General features: G+C 42.8%; 1 protein-coding gene across 1 annotated transcript in view; it reads right to left on the bottom strand.

Moving 5' to 3' along the window:
• Nucleotides 1-23,569, bottom strand: part of LRRC7 (leucine rich repeat containing 7) — a 195,687-nt gene that overhangs the window by 83,082 nt on the left and 89,036 nt on the right. The window contains exons 3-4 of the mRNA XM_075287244.1: nucleotides 9,366-9,568; nucleotides 1,686-1,803 (exon numbers count right to left, since the gene is read on the bottom strand). Of these exons, the coding sequence (XP_075143345.1) occupies nucleotides 1,686-1,803; nucleotides 9,366-9,568 (321 nt within the window). The remainder of the gene's footprint in view (nucleotides 1-1,685; nucleotides 1,804-9,365; nucleotides 9,569-23,569) is intronic.

Here is a 23,569-nt window from a genome sequence, read left to right as displayed (position 1 = left end):
AGGACCAATCCCCTTCATCCAAGTTATTTTTTTGGCAGCCGGTTAAGTCTTTAGACGCCCTATCCCTTTAAGGCAGCCATTACCAGCGGCAGTTAAGTGCCCGCTCGTATAATTTCCATTTGCAATTCCTTAGCAGGCTGCAATTACAGTGAGCGGCGGTGGCCTCAATAATCCCCTTTGACTTCGCATGGATTTCGTTAGGATTGATCGTTGTCTAAAAATATCTGCATTAAAATTTAGAGCGTGCCGACTCATAGCCGGGTAAAAATAAGGCCGTGTGTAAAGGCGAGGAGGACGGATTAATCCATTCTCATGACACAGCGGAAGAGGAGCCGGGAGATGCCGCTGCTCTCCGCCGCTTGTCTCTAATCTCCCCATCTTCCCGCTGTATGGAGGACGCTGCTCTTCAATCACAGCCAAGATTAGATCAGCGGCTAATTAAACGTCGACTATTCATTATCTCAGCCATTAGTACTGAACTATTCCTTCTCCTTCCCTGGACCGCTGCCTGTCATGTATGTAACACGTATGCAGGGGTGGAGCTAGCACAGACCGAGTCCCATATCATAGACTTTATACCGGGCCTTCCCCTGGTCGCCACACAGTACAATGCCCCCTTACTGACCTCACACAGTATAATGCCCCCTTACTGACCCCACATAGTATAATGCCCCCTTACTGACCTCACACAGTATAATGCCCCCTTACTGACCCCACATAGTATAATGTCCCCTTATTAATCCCATACATTATAATGCCCCCTTACTGACCCCACAGAGTATAATGCTCCCTTATTAATCCCATACATTATAATGCCCCCTTACTGATCCCACAGAGTATAATGCTCCCTTATTAATCCCATACATTATAATGCCCCCTCACTGACCCCACACAGTATAATGCCCCCTTACTGACCCCATAGTATACTGCCCCCTTACTGACCTCACACATTATAATGCCCCCTCACTGGTCCCACACAGTACAATGCCCCCTTACTGACCCCACAAAATATAATGCCCCCTTAGTGACCCCACATAGTATAATGCGCCCTTACTGACCCCACACAGTATAATGCCCCCTTACTGACCCCACACAGTATAATGCCCCCTCACTGGTCCCACACGGTATAACACACCCTTATCAACTCCAAACACTATGATATGCAGTGCAATGGCCGGCTGAAGGCTATGGGGGAGCGTCAGCAAGCAGAGATCTTGCAAATGGTAAGCCACTACATACAAGGAATAACTTTTATGACTAAGTTTTATTTAAACCCTTTAGGGCAGGGGGCAGGTCACTGATGGATGTCCCTAGACGTACGGATATTATGTACAGAGATTATGATATAAAACCATCTGATCTGCTCATTCTATATAAAACAATAAGAACTACAGATCTTCGTGCTGGGCCTGGTGTTACAGTTCACTGAGCTGCAGTACCAGACACCGCCTATGCAGATGAGTGGCGCTGTTTCTGGTGAATAATAATGAGTTTTTCCTTATCTCATCTATTCTCTTTAGACTTGACAGCATTTGATATGTTCTTATAGAAGATTCCCGGACGCCTGGAGTAAGCAGATGACAGATGAATGTTATCTTGTAATATGTCACATAATAGTAAGCTGAGCTGATACACTGACACAACACACACTGACAGGCGTCACATGGATGACAATGGGGACGTACCGTTTTTACTGATATCCAACTCTTTCAGATTCACTAAGCTGGCAATGGTTGCTGGCAGATTTGAGAGATCATTGTCAGGTATACTAAGCTTCCGCAGAGCCTGACAACTGAACAATTGCTGTCAAAGAAACATATGTAAGGTTAGTGATGGACAGTAATACAGCGGGTGTCAGACACAAACATCTCATGGACAAACTGACATCTCTAACCTGCCACTCTACAGCAGTTGTGGGACTGCAACCATTACACTCCAGAGCTGCGCTCACTATTCTGCTGGTGCAGTCACTGTGTACATACATTACATTACTTATCCTGTATTATACTCCAGAGCTGCGCTCACTATTCTGCTGGTGCAGTCACTGTGTACATACATTACATTACTTATCCTGTATTATACTCCAGAGCTGCGCTCACTATTCTGCTGGTACAGTCACTGTGTACATACATTACATTACTTATCCTGTATTATACTCCAGAGCTGCGCTCACTATTCTGCTGGTGCAGTCACTGTGTACATACATTACATTACTTATCCTGTATTATACTCCAGAGCTGCGCTCACTATTCTGCTGGTGCAGTCACTGTGAACATACATTACATTACTTATCCTGTATTATACTCCAGAGCTGCATTCACTATTCTGCTGGTGCAGTCACTGTGTACATACATTACATTAGTTATCCTGTATTATACTCCAGAGCTGCGCTCGCTATTCTGCTGGTACAGTCACTGTGTACATACATTACATTACTTATCCTGTATTATACTCCAGAGCTGCGCTCACTATTCTGCTGGTGCAGTCACTGTGAACATACATTACATTAGTTATCCTGTATTATACTCCAGAGCTGCGCTCACTATTCTGCTGGTACAGTCACTGTGTACATACATTACATTACTTACCCTGTATTATACTCCAGAGCTGCGCTCGCTATTCTGCTGGTGCAGTCACTGTGTACATACATTACATTAGTTATCCTGTATTATACTCCAGAGCTGCGCTCACTATTCTGCTGGTGCAGTCACTGTGTACATACATTACATTACTTATCCTGTATTATACTCCAGAGCTGCGCTCACTATTCTGCTGGTACAGTCACTGTGTACATACATTACATTACTTATCCTGTATTATACTCCAGAGCTGGGCTCACTATTCTGCTGGTACAGTCAGTGTACATACATTACATTACTTATCATGTATTATACTCCAGAGCTGCGCTCACTATTCTGCTGGTGCAGTCACTGTGTACATACATTACATTACTTATCCTGTATTATACTCCAGAGCTGTGCTCACTATTCTGCTGGTACAGTCACTGTGTACATACATTACATTACTTATCCTGTATTATACTCCAGAGCTGCGCTCACTATTCTGCTGGTGCAGTCACTGTGTACATACATTACTTATCCTGTATTATACCCCAGAGCTGCGCTCACTATTCTGCTGGTGCAGTCACTGTGTACATACATTACATTCCTTATCCTGTATTATACTCCAGAGCTGCGCTCACTATTCTGCTGGTACAGTCACTGTGTACATACATTACATTACTTATCCTGTATTATACTCCAGAGCTGCGCTCACTATTCTGCTGGTACAGTCACTGTGTACATACATTACATTACTTATCCTGTATTATACTCCAGAGCTGCGCTCACTATTCTGCTGGTGCAGTCACTGTGTACATACATTACATTACTTATCCTGTATTATACTCCAGAGCTGCGCTCACTATTCTGCTGGTACAGTCACTGTGTACATACATTACATTACTTATCCTGTATTATACTCCAGAGCTGCGCTCACTATTCTGCTGGTACAGTCACTGTGTACATACATTACATTACTTATCCTGTATTATACTCCAGAGCTGCGCTCTGTGGTGGCATGAAACCATTGCTGCATCTTGAGTATATTAATGAGAATATTTTTGGTCGGCCATTGGGGGGGCGATCGGAAGATCATGTGATCTAATCACCTTTATTAAATCTTCAGTTATCCTCACTGCTACTTACAGTGGACGGGCCGAGCAGACGTCACGCTCATTGTCACAGCTGTTATCCTCAGACTGAAGACCTGTTATGCCATGCTATGATACACAGATCGATATATACTCAGACCTAGAGAATTGAAGTGCGCTCAGGTTCGCCTCTACCACATAATTAAAATAAAACAAACCGCACGCTCTACAGAACGGAGCGTCACCAGCACTGAGGGGGAGAATTTAACTCCTTCCTGCCGTGGACATTTTTAACTTTTGTGGTATGTTACCCCCCCCACCACCACCACCTTCCCCACATTTTTGCATTCATACATCCGTAAGACGGCTTATGTTTTGCAGGATAAACTATACTTCCTAATGGCACCATTTGATATTCTGTGAAATAGAATTGTGGCATTTTCTTACAGGTTTAGTTGTTACGGCACTCATCATTTGGGGATATTCCGTGTGTATGATCGGTATGATTAGGGTAATACCAAATCTATATAGATTTTTCATCTTTTAATACATCTGAAAATGATAAAAATCCTTTGGCCACAGCACCTCTAAGGGTACAAGAGAACTGTTATTGAATTTGCCACCTTCTAATGATAATGAGATGACTCTGCTGACCCCACCCTATAATGCTACTGAAAGGGCCTATAATGATAATAAGATGAATCTGTTGACATTCTAATGATTATGATGTGAATTTACACCAGTAATAATGAGATGACTCTGCTAATTCTGCCCTTTAGAATGAGATGACTCTGTTGACCCTGTGTAATATGGGCAATAAAATAGCTCCACTAGTTATACTTGAAATGTTGAGACAACTCTCCTGACCCTGCCCTCTTGAGATACTGAGATGACTCTGCAATCCCATCTGCCTGATAATTAGAGATGAGCGAACAGTAAAATGTCTGAGGTTCGATATTCGTTTCGAGTAGCCCCTCAATGTTCGACTACTCGAATCGAATATCGAACCCTATTATAGTCTATGGGGAGAAAATGCTCGTTTCAGGGGTAGGCAACGTTCGATCAAATCATACTTACCAAGTCCACGAGTGAGGGACGGGCTGGATCCTCCGAGAAGTCTTCTCCGTGCAGCGTCCCCGCGGCGTCTTCCGGCTCTTCATTCACTCTGCCAGGCATCGGGCCTGGGCAGAGCCGACTGCGCATGCCCGCACTACAAGCGGACATGCGCAGTCGGCTTTGCCCAGGCCCGATGCCTGGCAGAATGAATGAAGAGCCGGAAGACGCCGCGGGGAAGCTGCACGGAGAAGACTTCTAAAGGTAGGAGAAGAACCAGCATTGATTGGCCGACTGTATAGCATTCGGCCAATCAATGTTGGTTCTGCATCAAACTTTTACATTCGAACAGCGAGTGGTACTCGATCGAGTATGAGTATTTCGAATACCGTAGTATTCGATTGAATACCTACTCGATCAAGTACTACTCGCTCAACTCTACTGATAATGAGACGACTCTACTGACTTTGGTCTTCCACGATAATGAAGTTGCTTTGCCATCTATGCACTCTAATAATATTGAGATGACTCTGTTGACCCTGTGTAATATGGCCAATGAAAGAGCTCCACTAGTTATGCCTGAAATGTTGAGACAACTCTCCAGACCCTGCCCTCTAATGATACTGAGATCCCACTGCAATCCCAACCGCCTGATAATATGATGACTCTATTGACTTTGCTCTACAATGGTAATGAAATAGCTTTTCTTCACCCTCTAGTAAAAAATTGAGATAACTCTGGAAACCCTGCCCTGTAATTCTAATGAGACGACTCTACTGACTTTGGTCTTCCACAATAATGAAGTTGTTTTGCCACCTATGCTTTCTAATGAAATTGAGATGACTCTGTTGACCCTGTGTAATATGGCCAATCAAATAGCTCTGCTAGTTATGCCTGAAATGTTGAGACAACTCTCCTGACCCTGCTGTCTTATGATAATGGTGTGACTCTGCAATACCAACCGCCTGAGAATGAGATGACTCTACTGACTTTACTTTTTGATGGCAATGAAATAGCTTTGCTTTACCCTCTAGTAAAAATTGCGATGACTCTGGAGACCCAGCCCTGTAATTCTAGTGAGACGACTCTACTGACTTTGGTCTTCCACGATAATGACGTCGCTTTGCCATCTATGCACTCTAATAATATTGAGATGACTCTGTTGACCCTGTGTAATATTGCCAAAGAAATAGCTCTGCTGGTTATGCCTCAAACCTTGAGACAACTCTCCTGACCCTGCTGTCTTATGATAATGAGATGACTCTGCAATCCCATCCGCCTGATAATGAGACGACTCTACTCACTTTGCTTTTCGATGGTAATGAAATAGCTTTGCTTCACCCTCTAGTAAAAATTGAGATGACTCTGGAGACCCTGCCCTGTAATTGTAATGAAACGACTCTACTGACTTTGGTCTTCCCCAATAATTAAGTTGTTTTTCCACCTATGCACTCTAATGACATAGAGATGGCTCTGTTAAAAGCGTCCCTGTCTACACAACAAAGCCAAAAAACGAGGTACAAAAACACGCATGTTTCAAGTTTAATTTTTATATGGTTCCATTAAAATAGCCCAAACATTTTATAATAAAAACCCGATTTGAATAATTCTCAACTTTCTAAAGATACTTTCCCTTTAAGGAAGCATGGGCTGTGTCTGACGACAGGAGACAATTTGTGTTACGGCTGTGCGGCTTTCTAAACCAGCGAAGAATCACTGAAGATGGAACGTAATGACAATTACCAGCAAATTCTCAGTTAAATTATTTTTCAGCCGTGTGACGGGCTTATTGTAAGTAATCTGGGCAGTTTATTAGGCAATAAACCGGATCAATCAATATTTATTGGATCGGAGGGAGCAGGCGTGAAATCACTGTTATTGTGTCAGGGCAGACACGTGAATGAGACAGCACCGCAATACCTAGAACAGCCACTATGTAAAATATGGCGTTCCAAGCCATGCAGAGCCGGCACCCTATGTATAGCATGAAGAGACCGTAGTGGTCATATAGGAATGGTAACTCCTTAAACAGCTGATCATCGGGGGGTGCCAAGAGTGGGACCTCTACCGATCTTAAGGATACCATCAATTTCAAGCTTGCAGTTCTCCCTGAGCTGGTGGGTGAAGTCTAGCTACCATACACTGCACACAGTAGGTAGGAAAGAATCTGATCTGTAACTTCCTCTCTCTCGCTCGCCATGCAGGACATATATAGAGAAGTACTGACCTGTACTGATGTGAATAAAGTACTTGGGTTGTGATAGAAGACTTCTATTTAGCTCCAGCATCAGACTAAACCTGTGCTATCCCTCTGCATAGTCTTCTATGTGCATGTGTAACCTGTGCCACGTAACACATAGTCAGTCTTAAAATGGCTATAGTAGAGAATTTCAGAATGGGGCGAGCTTGTGCACACTCTCAGGAGCCAATCAGAAGAAGCAGAGCTGCAGCAGAATTTTTTTACAATTTTTTCTGATTTCACGAGTTGTTCAACTTGGACATCCCTTTAAGAGTCAGAGAAGAAAAACATATAAAAATCAGGAAGGGCGGGGGGCAGATTCCTTCAGAACCAGTTTCGTCTTGATGAGCCCCTTAGTTATGAACGCGACGCCAATCACATAATATTGTAACAAAATCTTGTTCTCTGTGCGGAGAGATTGAAATTGGGAAAATAAATGACATTTCTGATACCTCCTGGTTTGTTTGAGCCCGGCATTAGTTTGTCTAAGATTTCGTGGCCAGACGGGGAAAAAAAATCTTCAAAGCGTCAATTCGGCTGGGGAGAGGAAGAAACTTCATAAAAATGCATAAAACATCAAGACGCTAAACAATCAGGATAGAGATAAGTGTTACCCGCCGCGCAGGAAACGCTGATTTGTATGCGGTGTCATGTCATGTTTATACAGAGACATACAAAAAATTACAAAAACTTGCCGCGGTCTTCATACTTATTAGGCTTCGCGTATTAGGAGATTTTTTTTCATATTGCTATAAACCAAATTCAGCCGAGGCGACGGGTGGAGAAGACCTGTCGGTGCTCCCGTAATTCCGGCTGGGGATGGTTTCCTTCCAGTGCCAGGTAATGACCGTACAGAACAGGAGATACATTTTACTAAGCGCAGATGAGGTCACCTTGGTAGTCGGTGTCGCGTCTTGTAGTCATTTTATTTTATCCTTTGAGCTGTGACTTGAATTCACAATAAGCTGCGGCTTGCGGGTTTCATGGCCTGAAGGCAACAAGGAGGCCATCGCTCTTCGTTTCGTGAGGAGACTGGACATTGGGGGGCACTTTGGGAGGTCTCTAGAGAGGCGTTACATCAAACGATCCATCTGCTACGTTAGCAAACACGTGCCCAAAGTTCTTACCGATGATAGAGTCAAGTCAACAGAATACAGAGTCTGTGCAGGATGCTGTACGTAATGTGTCGCCGGAACAGATGGTCCCATAAAGACCAATTAAAAAGTATGGCCATCGTATGAATCTAGTCCAAGGGCGGCTGCAGAGTTTTATCTTGGTTTTCCTTCATCCTGCACATCCTACATTCGAGGTGTTGTGCATTTAGGAACATTTTTTGTGGCCAGCAACAGATCTACACCAAGAATCTCCAAATTATGGTCCCATAAAGACCTACTAAAACACATGGTCATTGCATGAGTCGAGACCAAGGGCGGCTGCAGAAGTTTTCTTTGAGCAAGTTTGTTAATCTTGTATTTTAAAACTCTGGGCAGGGCTGAGTGGCTTGTTGGGTCAATTCTCAGTAGCCCCCTCCAGGTGCCATATCGGAGCCTCATTCACGAAAGCTTAGACAAATGACCTGGTGGTGATAATGGCAGCCTTGAGGTAGTCCCAATTGTAGTGACTAAAGGAGACACCGGTGGGAATTTTATTAAGACTGGCACAGGGAACCAGAGATATATGAGGAGGCCGTGGCAGGGATTGGACGAGGTGGGGATGCCCTGATCTCTGCAACGCTTGTGGTGCACTTTGGTAAAGACAAGGCCTTGTGCCGAATGTGTGCCTCCATATCATTCCTGTACGTCTCAAAGCTGGTGTAAAGGTTATGATTAACTCCCCCATTGTCTGCTCAGTAGTGTCACCATATTACGGTGCCCATACAGTGGAGAAGACCAAACAGTGGTAGCAAAATATCACCCACACAGTTATGTAGACCATTGTGCTCACCAAAGAGCGTCACCCATATAATACCGCCTCAAACATGACACAGCAGGACCTACAGTATGTCTCCTTGTCACATATCGAATAACCTGCTCAGGACAACCCACATACAGTAGTAATTCTAGAACGGAGAACGCCACCAGTGTCCCATCACTTCCAAAGGCACCTGGGTTCATGATTGGGCCACCAGGCCACAAAGCAGGTGCAAAAGCTCTGCTTACATGGAGTTCAATTTGATAAGACCAAGATCGGGAACTATGGATGTGATGAAATTCTTCAAAAAGATCAACTTTTTTTGAAGGCAGTGAAGAGTAAACATTTCATGAAACGATCTGCCAACATTTAAGTAAACCATCACAACCTACAGCTGAGACTTTGCCTGAGGAACCTTGTTTGGTTGTTTGCATCACACAAGTGGACAAAAACTTGGCCAACTTCATACAGATCTCTGGACTTGTCTCAAAGGAAGATTGGGCTTCTTACCTTGGGTAATTCTTCAATTTGATTGGCATCCAGATACAGTTCCTCCAATGTTCTTTCAAAGCTGAACACCTCCTTTGGCACCTGCTGTAGGCTGCAGTGAGAGTAATCCAGAACCGATATTATCTCTTCTTCTCCTCGAAAACATCTGCACGGGACAAGCCGCCCGATGATCTTCCTCTTGGTCGTCATCTCCAGGCACTGCACTGAAAAGTGAAAAAGACAACAGGTTTTAACATTCAGATGACATTTTGTTTCTGCTTCATTCATGGTTCACTTGGTCATTAGGACATTGATGGACTTTCCCACTAAAAAGGTCTTCTCGCACTTGACATTTACGGTATATTGAATATACCATACATCAAGGGGGCTGTCTTATCATTCATTCATAGTCTTGTTGCCATGTCTGGTGGATACCTCACCATTCTTCCAATCGGTGGAGATCCCAGACATGGACTGCCCACCTACGTTTCTGGAATATCTCATATTTATGGCATTTGCCAGTCCATTTCCAGTTTTGCCAAGGCTTCCACAATATACAGCGCTATTCTTGCCATCAACTATACATAGACCTTGACAGGATCCCCAAAAAACAACATTATAAGTCAATCGTGTCCATCAGGAGGTCTTCAGACCCTTTAGACAATGGATCTGGTACATCACCAATATAGCCTCAATAGCACCGATGTATCCAGAGCCTTATAGACAGGACAATAACTATGTATACCAAGACAGATCTAAAGGCCCCATATCAGGTTGGATATCTGGGGCATCAATGGGCGCTGTCATGGCTGCCAGTGTTTGTGAATGTTGTGGAGACCTTATATAACTCGGAAGTGTCTGAAAAATTATAGACAGGATTTTGTAATGGGGGCGTCTTCTATGTGCAGGTATTTGTGTTGTTGTGGGGGGGTGCCCTTTAATTGCTGAGCGCCCGCAGACATCATTAGTGCAGATGAGTGAGACGCGCCTCACCCGGCCTCTAAACTATGACTAATTACGGAGAATCATCTCCAGAGCTAAAGAGGTCGGAAAGCTGTTATTAGACCCAAATTACACGGCATCTAATGAAGCCAACAATAAAATAGTCAGGTCAGGCGGGGACATCACCGAACTCTGCAGACTTATCATCCGACTCAACTTCACTTCCAAGTTTAAGAGGTCCAAAATGGCTGCCAAAGATCTAACTAGGGTTATCATCCAGTTTTTAGGAACCATCAGCCTCATACTATCAGTACACTTTAGCCTTTCTCTTCTCCATCTAGCCCAGACCACCATGAAGACTTCTTCACAACATGTCTGTGCACACAGGTTTCCCATCATTCCCATTCCCTGTCAGCGCCCCCTTTCGTGCCATAGACTCAGCCACAGAATCCCTCCTTGACTATATACTGCTGACCAACTGCTCCTTTTGCATTAAAAGGTTAATGTTCCTCTTTCTGACAGTGGAAGGCTGTGTATCATAAATCTTCTCACTCCAGTGCACCAGAGGGCAGGGGGAATAACGTTACAGACTGCCGGCCATCAAAGGGAATGAAAATAGAGATCAGCCCTAGTGTGGTGAGGAGGACCTGTGGGCCCCCTTGGGTTATGGGCCCAGTCACCACCTCAACCACTATGACCTTGTAGGTACTGCAGTGCTTATGGGCTCCTTAGGAACCTGAGCACCCTTTGCACCCCTGGTAGTGCTTATGGGTTCCTTAGGAACCTGAGCACCCTTTGCACCCCTGGTAGTGCTTATGGGCTCCTTAGGATCCTGAGCACCCTTTGCACCCCTGGTAGTGCTTATGGGTTCCTTAAGATCCTGAGCACCCTTTGCACCCCTGGTAGTGCTTATGGGCTCCTTAGGAACCTGAGCACCCTTTGCACCCCTGGTAGTGCTTATGGGTTCCTTAAGATCCTGAGCACCCTTTGCACCCCTGGTAGTGCTTATGGGCTCCTTAGGAACCTGAGCACCCTTTGCACCCCTGGTAGTGCTTATGGGCTCCTTAGGATCCTGAGCACCCTTTGCACCCCTGGTAGTGCTTATGGGTTCCTTAGGATCCTTAGCACCCTTTGCACCCCCGGTAGTGCTTATGGGCTCCTTAGAAACCTGAGCACCCTTTGCACCCCTGGTAGTGCTTATGGGCTCCTTAGGATCCTGAGCACCCTTTGCACTCCTGGAAGTGCTTATGGGTTCCTTAGGAACCTGAGCACCCTTTGCACCCCTGGTAGTGCTTATGGGTTCCTTAGGAACCTGAGCACCCTTTGCACCCCTGGTAGTGCTTATGGGTTCCTTAGGAACCTGAGCACCCTTTGCACCCCTGGTAGTGCTTATGGGCTCCTTAGGATCCTGAGCACCCTTTGCACCCCTGGTAGTGCTTATGGGTTCCTTAGGAACCTGAGGACCCTTTGCACCCCTGGTAGTGCTTATGGGTTCCTTAGGAACCTGAGCACCCTTTGCACCCCTGGTAGTGCTTATGGGCTCCTTAGGATCCTGAGCACCCTTTGCACCCCTGGTAGTGCTTATGGGTTCCTTAGGATCCTTAGCACCCTTTGCACCCCCGGTAGTGCTTATGGGCTCCTTAGAAACCTGAGCACCCTTTGCACCCCTGGTAGTGCTTATGGGCTCCTTAGGATCCTGAGCACCCTTTGCACCCCTGGTAGTGCTTATGGGTTCCTTAGGAACCTGAGCACCCTTTGCACCCCTGGTAGTGCTTATGGGCTCCTTAGGAACCTGAGCACCCTTTGCACCCCTGGTAGTGCTTATGGGCTCCTTAGGATCCTGAGCACCCTTTGCACCCCTGGTAGTGCTTATGGGCTCCTTAGGATCCTGAGCACCCTTTGCACCCCTGGTAGTGCTTATGGGCTCCTTAGAATACTGAGCACCCTCTGCATCAATGGTACTGAACAACTTCTTAAGATATCTTTATTGCCATCAGAATTTCATTTTTTGGATACCGAGCACCAAAATTCCTGCAAAACCCCGGACAGCAGAGCCACAGGTTGGTCCTCTGATCTACATTGGGATAGTAACGGCCCATATATAACATTGGGATCACAATTACCTGCACATGGACCAAGTACTTTACAACCCGGACGATAAATTTGCACCACTTTCTATTGATCGCACCGTGACATTGTTGCAATTCCTAAGCCCCAGATGCTAGCTGTGAGGCGGTATAGATTTACGGCATTCATCTCACCTGAAGCAATTATGGTGGCGTCTTAAGAGCTACTTCTTACTCATTGTAATCCACTTGGAGTAGATGTTATGAATTAGTATCACAGCATTGCAGACGCTCCCTAAGAAATGATGTAGGGCTAATCATAGACACTCCGCCTAATGAAAATAGCCCTCGAGCATTCACGTGAGCGCCTCGTACCTGCCGCAACGCACAATGAGGTCTCTGGTGATGTGTCACAGAATAATTGTACGCCTCGGATACTGTAAGGAAAATCACCGGGATGATGTGAATGGGAGCAGGTGCGGGATCTATATTTACCGCAAGAGGTTAACGGAGCTTTGTGCGCTATAATGGCATCTATGCATTAAGTAACGTTGCGAGCGTCAGCCCTTAACCCCTTACTCTCCTGCTCTAATTATAGGTAGCGCTGCTCTGAGTAACCTGCAGATTTGGGGTCTGCTGACTTCTGGATCATTGCTGTAACACTTGAATCCTGCAGCTGCATCCCCCTCCTATTCCCTCTGCCCTGCTTTCTTCTATCATCATGGTAGAAGCCCTTGAAACCAAAAACACGTTGCATGTTACTCTCTCCATAGGTTACGTAACATGGTGAGGGTCTCTAAAATAACCATGTGTCGTCTGATCCTCCCATAGATTCAGTAGAATGGCACGGAATGCTAATTTGCATATTTTGTTTTCACTTTAGCTGACTTGCAACAATGAATAAGAATCGGTGAAGGCAAATTTTTTCATTCAAGGGGCTGTCCAGTTTTTCAAAGACGGGAAACGGACAAAACTCGCACACGGTCCATTATAAATAAAGAGGAATACGTGAATAGTCTCATGGAGAGGCGCTGATTGTAATGCGCTATAGCTGTCAGATGAGATTCACGTACAACAAGATCAGTCGTAATCTGTGATAGAACCAGTCACCGAGTGCTCGATATCCCTACAGCACTCCCGCAGGACAAAGGAAGTATTACATAGTGACTACTGAAATCAAAGGACTTTCTGAGTAAAGAATGGACATAGTGGGGGGAATTTACTAAAATTGGCACTTCTTTGGCCTATATTTGTGCCACTAAGACGGTGAACGGAGCAGGGTTTTTTTTGGGGTCGGGAAGCCCCTTGCTTGGGGCATCCCAAGTTGCGCCAGAAGCCTCGTCATAACTCTAGCGCGTCCCGTTCTGGTGGGGTATTTCTTACAACAGGTATAGGAAATCTCGGTCTTCCTAAATTCCCTCCATTGAGTCCTCCACATAAAGTAGCCGCTGCTCCGGCTAATGGATAGAGACCCCAAATAAAGTAAGCCTCATAGGGTGTTAGAGGATGGACGCCCCTTTAAGCTGGAGCGCGTTACACTGGAATCCTCAGCAGGACTTTGCTTCTTCCGCCCCTCTGTTCTTATTATTTATAGGGTGTAAATCCGGCTCCCGCATTATTTGGGCATCATTCAGGCGCAGATAATGTATAGTTTTATGTGTATTAGTCTTTCCTTTGTTTGCATCGCAGCCGTCACAAATAATAACAAACTACGTAAAGGCTTTTTAAATTATTGTCCATTGACAAGTTTACTGTCCCGGAGATGCTGCTATTTAATGTGCAGAGAGGAGAGGATCTTGTTACAGCAAAGTTTTACTGTGTATCCATAGATCAACTTTATAGCTCAGCGAAGGCGAGGATTCTGCCGCCACGGAAATGAAACAAAGCCGGGCAGAATAAATTCATGCTAAACATTAAGCTGTATCTTCCTTCAGGATTCTTTTATAAGCTGTGTTGTGTCATTTAGCTCATGGTGATGTCATGTAAAGGGAGAGTCACCAGAACCAGCATATCACCCCAGCCCTGCAGATAGATAGGTTACTGTCACCAGAACCAGCATATCACCCCAGCCCTGCAGATAGATAGGTTACTGTCACCAGAACCAGCATATCACCCCAGCCCTGCAGATAGATAGGTTACTGTCACCAGACCCAGCATATCCCCCCAGGCCCTGCAGATAGATAGGTTACTGTCACCAGACCCAGCATATCACCCCAGCCCTGAAGATAGATAGGTTACTGTCACCAGAACCAGCATATCACCCCAGCCCTGCAGATAGATAGGTTACTGTCACCAGAACCAGCATATCACCCCAGTCCTGCAGATAGATAGGTTACTGTCACCATACCCAGCATATCACCCAGCCCTGCAGATAGATAGGTTACTGTCACCAGAACCAGCATATCACCCCAGCCCTGCAGATAGATAGGTTACTGTCACCAGACCCAGCATATCCCCCCAGCCCTGCAGATAGATAGGTTACTGTCACCAGACCCAGCATATCACCCCAGCCCTGCAGATAGATAGGTTACTGTCACCAGACCCAGCATATCCCCCCAGCCCTGCAGATAGATAGGTTACTGTCACCAGACCCAGTATATCACCCAGCCCTGCAGATAGATAGGTTACTGTCACCAGACCCAGCATATCCCCCCAGCCCTGCAGATAGATAGGTTACTGTCACCAGACCCAGTATATCACCCAGCCCTGCAGATAGATAGGTTACTGTCACCAGAACCAGCATATCACCCCAGCCCTGCAGATAGATAGGTTACTGTCACCAGACCCAGCATATCACCCCAGCCCTGCAGATAGATAGGTTACTGTCACCAGACCCAGCATATCCCCCCAGCCCTGCAGATAGATAGGTTACTGTCACCAGACCCAGTATATCACCCAGCCCTGCAGATAGATAGGTTACTGTCACCAGAACCAGCATATCACCCCAGCCCTGCAGATAGATAGGTTACTGTCACCAGAACCAGCATATCACCCCAGCCCTGCAGATAGATAGGTTACTGTCACCAGACCCAGCATATCACCCCAGCCCTGCAGATAGATAGGTTACTGTCACCAGACCCAGTATATCACCCAGCCCTGCAGATAGATAGGTTACTGTCACCAGACCCAGCATATCACCCCAGCCCTGCAGATAGATAGGTTACTGTCACCAGACCCAGTATATCACCCAGCCCTGCAGATAGATAGGTTACTGTCACCAGACCCAGCATATCACCCCAGCCCTGCAGACAGATAGGTTACTGTCACCAGACCCAGCATATCACCCCAGCCCTGCAGATAGAGAGGTTACTGTCACCAGACCCAGTATATCACCCAGCCCTGCAGATAGATAGGTTACTGTCACCAGACCCAGCATATCACCCCAGCCCTGCAGATAGATAGGTTACTGTCACCAGACCCAGTATATCACCCAGCCCTGCAGATAGATAGGTTACTGTCACCAGACCCAGCATATCACCCCAGCCCTGCAGACAGATAGGTTACTGTCACCAGACCCAGCATATCACCCCAGCCCTGCAGATAGAGAGGTTACTGTCACCAGAACCAGCATATCACCCAGCCCCCTGCAGATAGATAGGTTACTGTCACCAGACCCAGCATATCACCCCAGTCCTGCAGATAGATAGGTTACTGTCACCAGAACCAGCATATCACCCCAGCCCTGCACATAGATAGGTTAGTGTCACCAGACCCAGCATATCACCCCAGCCCTGCAGATAGATAGGTTACTGTCACCAGACCCAGCATATCACCCCAGCCCTGCAGATAGATAGGTTACTGTCACCAGACCCAGTATATCACCCAGCCCTGCAGATAGATAGGTTACTGTCACCAGACCCAGTATATCACCCAGCCCTGCAGATAGATAGGTTACTGTCACCAGACCCAGCATATCACCCCAGCCCTGCAGACAGATAGGTTACTGTCACCAGAACCAGCATATCACCCCAGCCCTGCAGATAGATAGGTTACTGTAAATACAGAAGAATAGGAGAAGATTTTGGCATTTCCCTTTAAAACTGAACTTCTGGCGGACCCCGGATCTCATCGAGAGATTCAGATGGTGTAGGGGATTTACTTACATGCAATGCACCATGGGAAAAAAGTATGTAAATGATGTCTCCTCCAGAAGAAAAAGAAACTTATAAGATCCTATAAGATGAGTTTCCTTCCTCTGGAGGAGAGCTTGGTGTATCTTTTAATGGGGACCTAATTCGGATATTGGATCCTGAAACTAAGCCCCGGTTCACATCCGTTTGGGGAGTCTGTTTGGGGATCCCCCAAATGAAAACCTATACACATTGAAAAGCAGATACCTGAGGAAACCTGCGGACCCCATAGACTATAATGGGGTCCGTGTGGTCTCCGCACGAAAAATGCAGAGAGAAAAGTGCTGCTTGTAGGGCTAGATGCCTTGTGAGCTATAGGGTTTGATCCCAGATAGTGTCTCTATTAGGACAATAGGTGGTTTGGCAGGTCAGATAGACGAGGGATACAACACGATAACATATTCTCTCTATGTGCGAGTGGAGGAGTCAGAGCCGAATTCATGAAGAATTGCTGCATTGATTCATTGCTATAGAATTGACAGATTAGCAGCGAAAGCCATTCCGGCAGCAGGGACAGCGGCAGAGATCATACTGGGACAAGCCTCTCTCCATTCAAAGCAGACCTATCATCACACGACACTCTCTAATATGACAGCGCCATTACAGTGATCGATATGCCGTATTATTTGTTTCCCTCTGTGCTCGCCTCATTTTAGATAATGCTTCTTTATATTCTGTACCTGTGCTAGGACCAGGAGCCGACCAAACTGCAATGCAAAAATTTAAAGGGGTATCTAACGTGTCGAGAACATTCTTAAAGGGAATGTGTGAAGTATTTAATATGAATCCTATTAATCCTATTTATTAGATTCCAGTCTGTAGAAGATCATTCGTGTGGTTTATTTCTTGTTTTTAACATGCGTTTTGGATAGAATTTAGTAGTTTTAATAACTCAATCTGGAGGCGGCCATACTGGCCAAAATAGTAAGCAATGGCCAACACTACAAATAATACTACTGCGATAGAGGACTATGGAGCAGGTTACTATATCAGAGAATAGCACATAGAGTAATACTGCAGCAGAGAATAGCACATAGAGTAATACTGCAGCAGAGAATAGTACATAGAGTAATACTGCAGCAGAGAATAGCACATAGAGTAATACTGCAGCAGAGAATAGTACATAGAGTAATACTGCAGCAGAGAATAGTACATAGAATAATACTGCAGCAGAGAATAGTACAGAAAGTAATACTGCAGCAGAGAATAGTACATAGAGTAATACTGCAGCAGAGAATAGTATATAGAGTAATACTGCAGCAGAGAATAGTATATAGAGTAATACTGCAGCAGAGAATAGTACATAGAATAATACTGCAGCAGAGAATAGTACATAGAGTAATACTGCAGTAGAGAATAGTATATAGAGTAATACTGCAGCAGAGAATAGTACATAGAGTAATACTGCAGCAGAGAATAGTATATAGAGTAATACTGCAGCAGAGAATAGCACATAGAGTAATACTGCAGCAGAGAATAGTATATAGAGTAATACTGCAGCAGAGAATAGTACATAGAGTAATACTGCAGCAGAGAATAGTATATAGAGTAATACTGCAGCAGAGAATAGTATATAGAGTAATACTGCAGCAGAGAATAGTATATAGAGTAATACTGCAGCAGAGAATAGCACATAGAGTAATACTGCAGCAGAGAATAGTACATAGAGTAATACTGCAGCAGAGAATAGCACATAGAGTAATACTGCAGCAGAGAATAGTACAGAAAGTAATACTGCAGCAGAGAATAGCACATAGAGTAATACTGCAGCAGAGAATAGTATATAGAGTAATACTGCAGCAGAGAATAGCACATAGAGTAATACTGCAGCAGAGAATAGTACATAGAGTAATACTGCAGCAGAGAATAGTACATAGAGTAATACTGCAGCAGAGAATAGTACATAGAGTAATACTGCAGCAGAGAATAGCACATAGAGTAATACTGCAGCAGAGAATAGTATATAGAGTAATACTGCAGCAGAGAATAGTATATAGAGTAATACTGCAGCAGAGAATAGTATACAGAGTAATACTGCAGCAGAGAATAGTACATAGAGTAATACTGCAGCAGAGAATAGTACATAGAGTAATACTGCAGCAGAGAATAGTATATAGAGTAATACTGCAGCAGAGAATAGTACATAGAGTAATACTGCAGCAGAGAATAGCACATAGAGTAATACTGCAGCAGAGAATAGTATATAGAGTAATACTGCAGCAGAGAATAGTACAAAAAGTAATACTGCAGCAGAGAATAGTACATAGAGTAATACTGCAGCAGAGAATAGTACATAGAGTAATACTGCAGCAGAGAATAGTATATAGAGTAATACTGCAGCAGAGAATAGTACATAGAGTAATACTGCAGCAGAGAATAGTACATAGAGTAATACTGCAGCAGAGAATAGTACATAGAGTAATACTGCAGCAGAGAATAGTATATAGAGTAATACTGCAGCAGAGAATAGTACATAGAATAATACTGCAGCAGAGAATAGTACATAGAGTAATATTGCAGCAGAGAATAGTACATAGAGTAATACTGCAGCAGAGAATAGTACATAGAGTAATACTGCAGCAGAGAATAGTACATAGAGTAATACTGCAGCAGAGAATAGTACATAGAGTAATACTGCAGCAGAGAATAGTATATAGAGTAATACTGCAGCAGAGAATAGTACAGAAAGTAATACTGCAGCAGAGAATAGCACATAGAGTAATACTGCAGCAGAGAATAGTACATAGAGTAATACTGCAGCAGAGAATAGCACATAGAGTAATACTGCAGCAGAGAATAGTATACAGAGTAATACTGCAGCAGAGAATAGTACATAGAGTAATACTGCAGCAGAGAATAGCACATAGAGTAATACTGCAGCAGAGAATAGTACATAGAGTAATACTGCAGCAGAGAATAGCACATAGAGTAATACTGCAGCAGAGAATAGTACATAGAGTAATACTGCAGCAGAGAATAGTACATAGAGTAATACTGCAGCAGAGAATAGTACATAGAGTAATACTGCAGCAGAGAATAGTACATAGAGTAATACTGCAGCAGAGAATAGTATATAGAGTAATACTGCAGCAGAGAATAGTATACAGAGTAATACTGCAGCAGAGAATAGTACATAGAGTAATACTGCAGCAGAGAATAGCACATAGAGTAATACTGCAGCAGAGAATAGTACATAGAGTAATACTGCAGCAGAGAATAGCACATAGAGTAATACTGCAGCAGAGAATAGTACATAGAGTAATACTGCAGCAGAGAATAGTACATAGAGTAATACTGCAGCAGAGAATAGTATATAGAGTAATACTGCAGCAGAGAATAGTACAGAAAGTAATACTGCAGCAGAGAATAGTACATAGAGTAATACTGCAGCAGAGAATAGTACATAGAGTAATACTGCAGCAGAGAATAGTATATAGAGTAATACTGCAGCAGAGAATAGTACATAGAGTAATACTGCAGCAGAGAATAGTACATAGAGTAATACTGCAGCAGAGAATAGTACATAGAGTAATACTGCAGCAGAGAATAGTATATAGAGTAATACTGCAGCAGAGAATAGTACATAGAATAATACTGCAGCAGAGAATAGTACATAGAGTAATACTGCAGCAGAGAATAGTACATAGAATAATACTGCAGCAGAGAATAGTACATAGAGTAATACTGCAGCAGAGAATAGTACATAGAGTAATACTGCAGCAGAGAATAGTACATAGAGTAATACTGCAGCAGAGAATAGTATATAGAGTAATACTGCAGCAGAGAATAGCACATAGAGTAATACTACAGCAGAGAATAGTACATAGAATAATACTGTAGCAGAGAATAGTACATAGAGTAATACTGCAGCAGAGAATAGTACATAGAATAATACTGCAGCAGAGAATAGTATATAGAATAATACTGCAGCAGAGAATAGTACATAGAGTAATACTGCAGCAGAGAATAGTACATAGAGTAATACTGCAGCAGAGAATAGTATATAGAGTAATACTGCAGCAGAGAATAGTATATAGAGTAATACTGCAGCAGAGAATAGTACAGAAAGTAATACTGCAGCAGAGAATAGTACATAGAGTAATACTGCAGCAGAGAATAGTACATAGAGTAATACTGCAGCAGAGAATAGTACATAGAGTAATACTGCAGCAGAGAATAGTATATAGAGTAATACTGCAGCAGAGAATAGTATATAGAGTAATACTGCAGCAGAGAATAGTACATAGAGTAATACTGCAGCAGAGAATAGTACATAGAATAATACTGCAGCAGAGAATAGTACATAGAGTAATACTGCAGCAGAGAATAGTACATAGAGTAATACTGCAGCAGAGAATAGTACATAGAGTAATACTGCAGTAGAGAGCAAGACACAGAGGATATTACTACGAGACACAATACTACTGAGAGTACTAAAGAGAGTACAAGATACTACAGAGAATTCTACGGCAACAATACAATGTATATACAACAGTACATCCAGAGCCTGTCCCGCTATACGATGCAGCTGTGATCATTCGGTGACTTGTAAGTGCCACTAAGTGACAAGAACTAGTCACAAGACTGCGAGTACAAGACACGGAGCAATGTAATAACCTGCACACAACAGGCTCATGGTGAATGTCCTCAAACAAAAAGTCATTTCTGTATAGTAAGTGGAGAGGGCCGAGGACGCCACGTCTGATCTCACCAAATTAATGTGTGATTGTGTCTCTCTCACAATGTGGGGGTGTAGGCGGGGGAGGGGGGGTTTGTTATTATTACCCTTAAATCGATGGCGCTCTTTGGAGGTTCTGTATTCTGCTCTCATCCTGCCGGCTCGACGCTTTATCAAGTCAATTTCCAATGAAGCAAAGAAAACATAATGAGAGAAGATTGTGTCATATCCTCGCCTGGATCCACTAACAAAGCTGTTACCTCTAAATAAAATAAAATTAATTGCATTGGAAGAAGTTAATGCAGCAAATTGGAGCGTGGACAGTCAGCAGCCGTAATAGAGGAAGAAGTAGAAATAATATGAGCTGAAGGAGTGGCAGGTGCACAGCAGTCTGCTACTATAGGACTGTGAGAGGAACGGCGCCCCCAATTATCTATGGACAGTGAGGAATACTGCAGCTCCATACAATAAAATGCTACTACTATAATACTGCCACTATGTACAGGAATATAACTACTGTAATACTGCCCCTATATACAAAAATATAACTACTATAATACTGCTCCTATGTACAAGAATATAACTACTATAATACTGCTCCTATGTACAAGAATATAACTACTATAATACTGCTCCTATGTACAAGAATATAGCTACTATAATACTACCTCCTATGTACAAGAATATAACTACTATAATACTACCTCCTATGTACAAGAATATAACTACTATAATACTACCTCCTATGTACAAGAATATAACTACTATAATACTACCTCCTATGTACAAGAATATAACTACTATAATACTACTCCTATGTACAAGAATATAACTACTATAATACTACCTCCTATGTACAAGAATATAACTACTATAATACTACCTCCTATGTACAAGAATATAACTACTATAATACTGCTCCTATGTACAAAAATATAACTACTATAATACTACCTCCTATGTACAAGAATATAACTACTATCATACTGCTCCTATGTACTAGTATATAACTACTATAATACTGCTCCTATGTACAAGAATATAACTACTAAAATACTGCTCCTATGTACAAGAATATAACTACTATAATACAGCTCCTATGTACAAGAATATAACTACTATAATACTACTCCTATGTACAAGAATATAACTACTATAATACTGCTCCTATGTACAAGAATATAACTACTATAATACTACCTCCTATGTACAAGAATATAACTACTATAATACTACTCCTATGTACAAGAATATAACTGCTATAATACTGCCCCTATGTACAAGAATATAACTACTATAATACTGCCCCTATGTACAAGAATATAACTACTATAATACTGCTCCTATGTACAAGAATATAACTACTATAATACTATCTCCTATGTACAAGAATATAACTACTATAATACTACTCCTATGTACAAGAATATAACTGCTATAATACTGCCCCTATGTACAAGAATATAACTACTATAATACTGCCCCTATGTACAAGAATATAACTACTATAATACTACCTCCTATGTACAAGAATATAACTACTATAATACTACTCCTATGTACAAGAATATAACTACTATAATACTACTCCTATGTACAAGAATATAACTACTATAATACTGCTCCTATGTACAAGAATATAACTACTATAATACTACCTCCTATGTACAAGAATATAACTACTATAATACTGCCCCTATGTACAAGAATATAACTACTATAATACTACTCCTATGTACAAGAATATAACTACTATAATACTGCCCCTATGTACAAGAATATAACTACTATAATACTACCTCCTATGTACAAGAATATAACTACTATAATACTACCTCCTATGTACAAGAATATAACTACTATAATACTACCTCCTATGTACAAGAATATAACTACTATAATACTACTCCTATGTACAAGAATATAACTACTATAATACTACTCCTATGTACAAGAATATAACTACTATAATACTGCTCCTATGTACAAGAATATAACTACTATAATACTACCTCCTATGTACAAGAATATAACTACTATAATACTACCTCCTATGTACAAGAATATAACTACTATAATACTACCTCCTATGTACAAGAATATAACTACTATAATACTACTCCTATGTACAAGAATATAACTACTATAATACTACTCCTATGTACAAGAATATAACTACTATAATACTGCTCCTATGTACAAGAATATAACTACTATAATACTGCTCCTATGTACAAGAATATAACTACTATAATACTACCTCCTATGTACAAGAATATAACTACTATAATACTGCTCCTATGTACAAGTATATAACTACTATAATACTGCCCCTATGTACAAGAATATAACTACTATAATACTTCCCCCTATGTACATGAATATAACTACTATAATACTGCTCCTATG

The sequence above is a fragment of the Leptodactylus fuscus genome, chromosome 9 (genome assembly GCF_031893055.1).
Source record: "Leptodactylus fuscus isolate aLepFus1 chromosome 9, aLepFus1.hap2, whole genome shotgun sequence".
In the NCBI taxonomy this organism is placed as follows: Eukaryota; Metazoa; Chordata; class Amphibia; order Anura; family Leptodactylidae; genus Leptodactylus; species Leptodactylus fuscus.
This window is presented reverse-complemented; position numbering and strand designations above follow the sequence as displayed.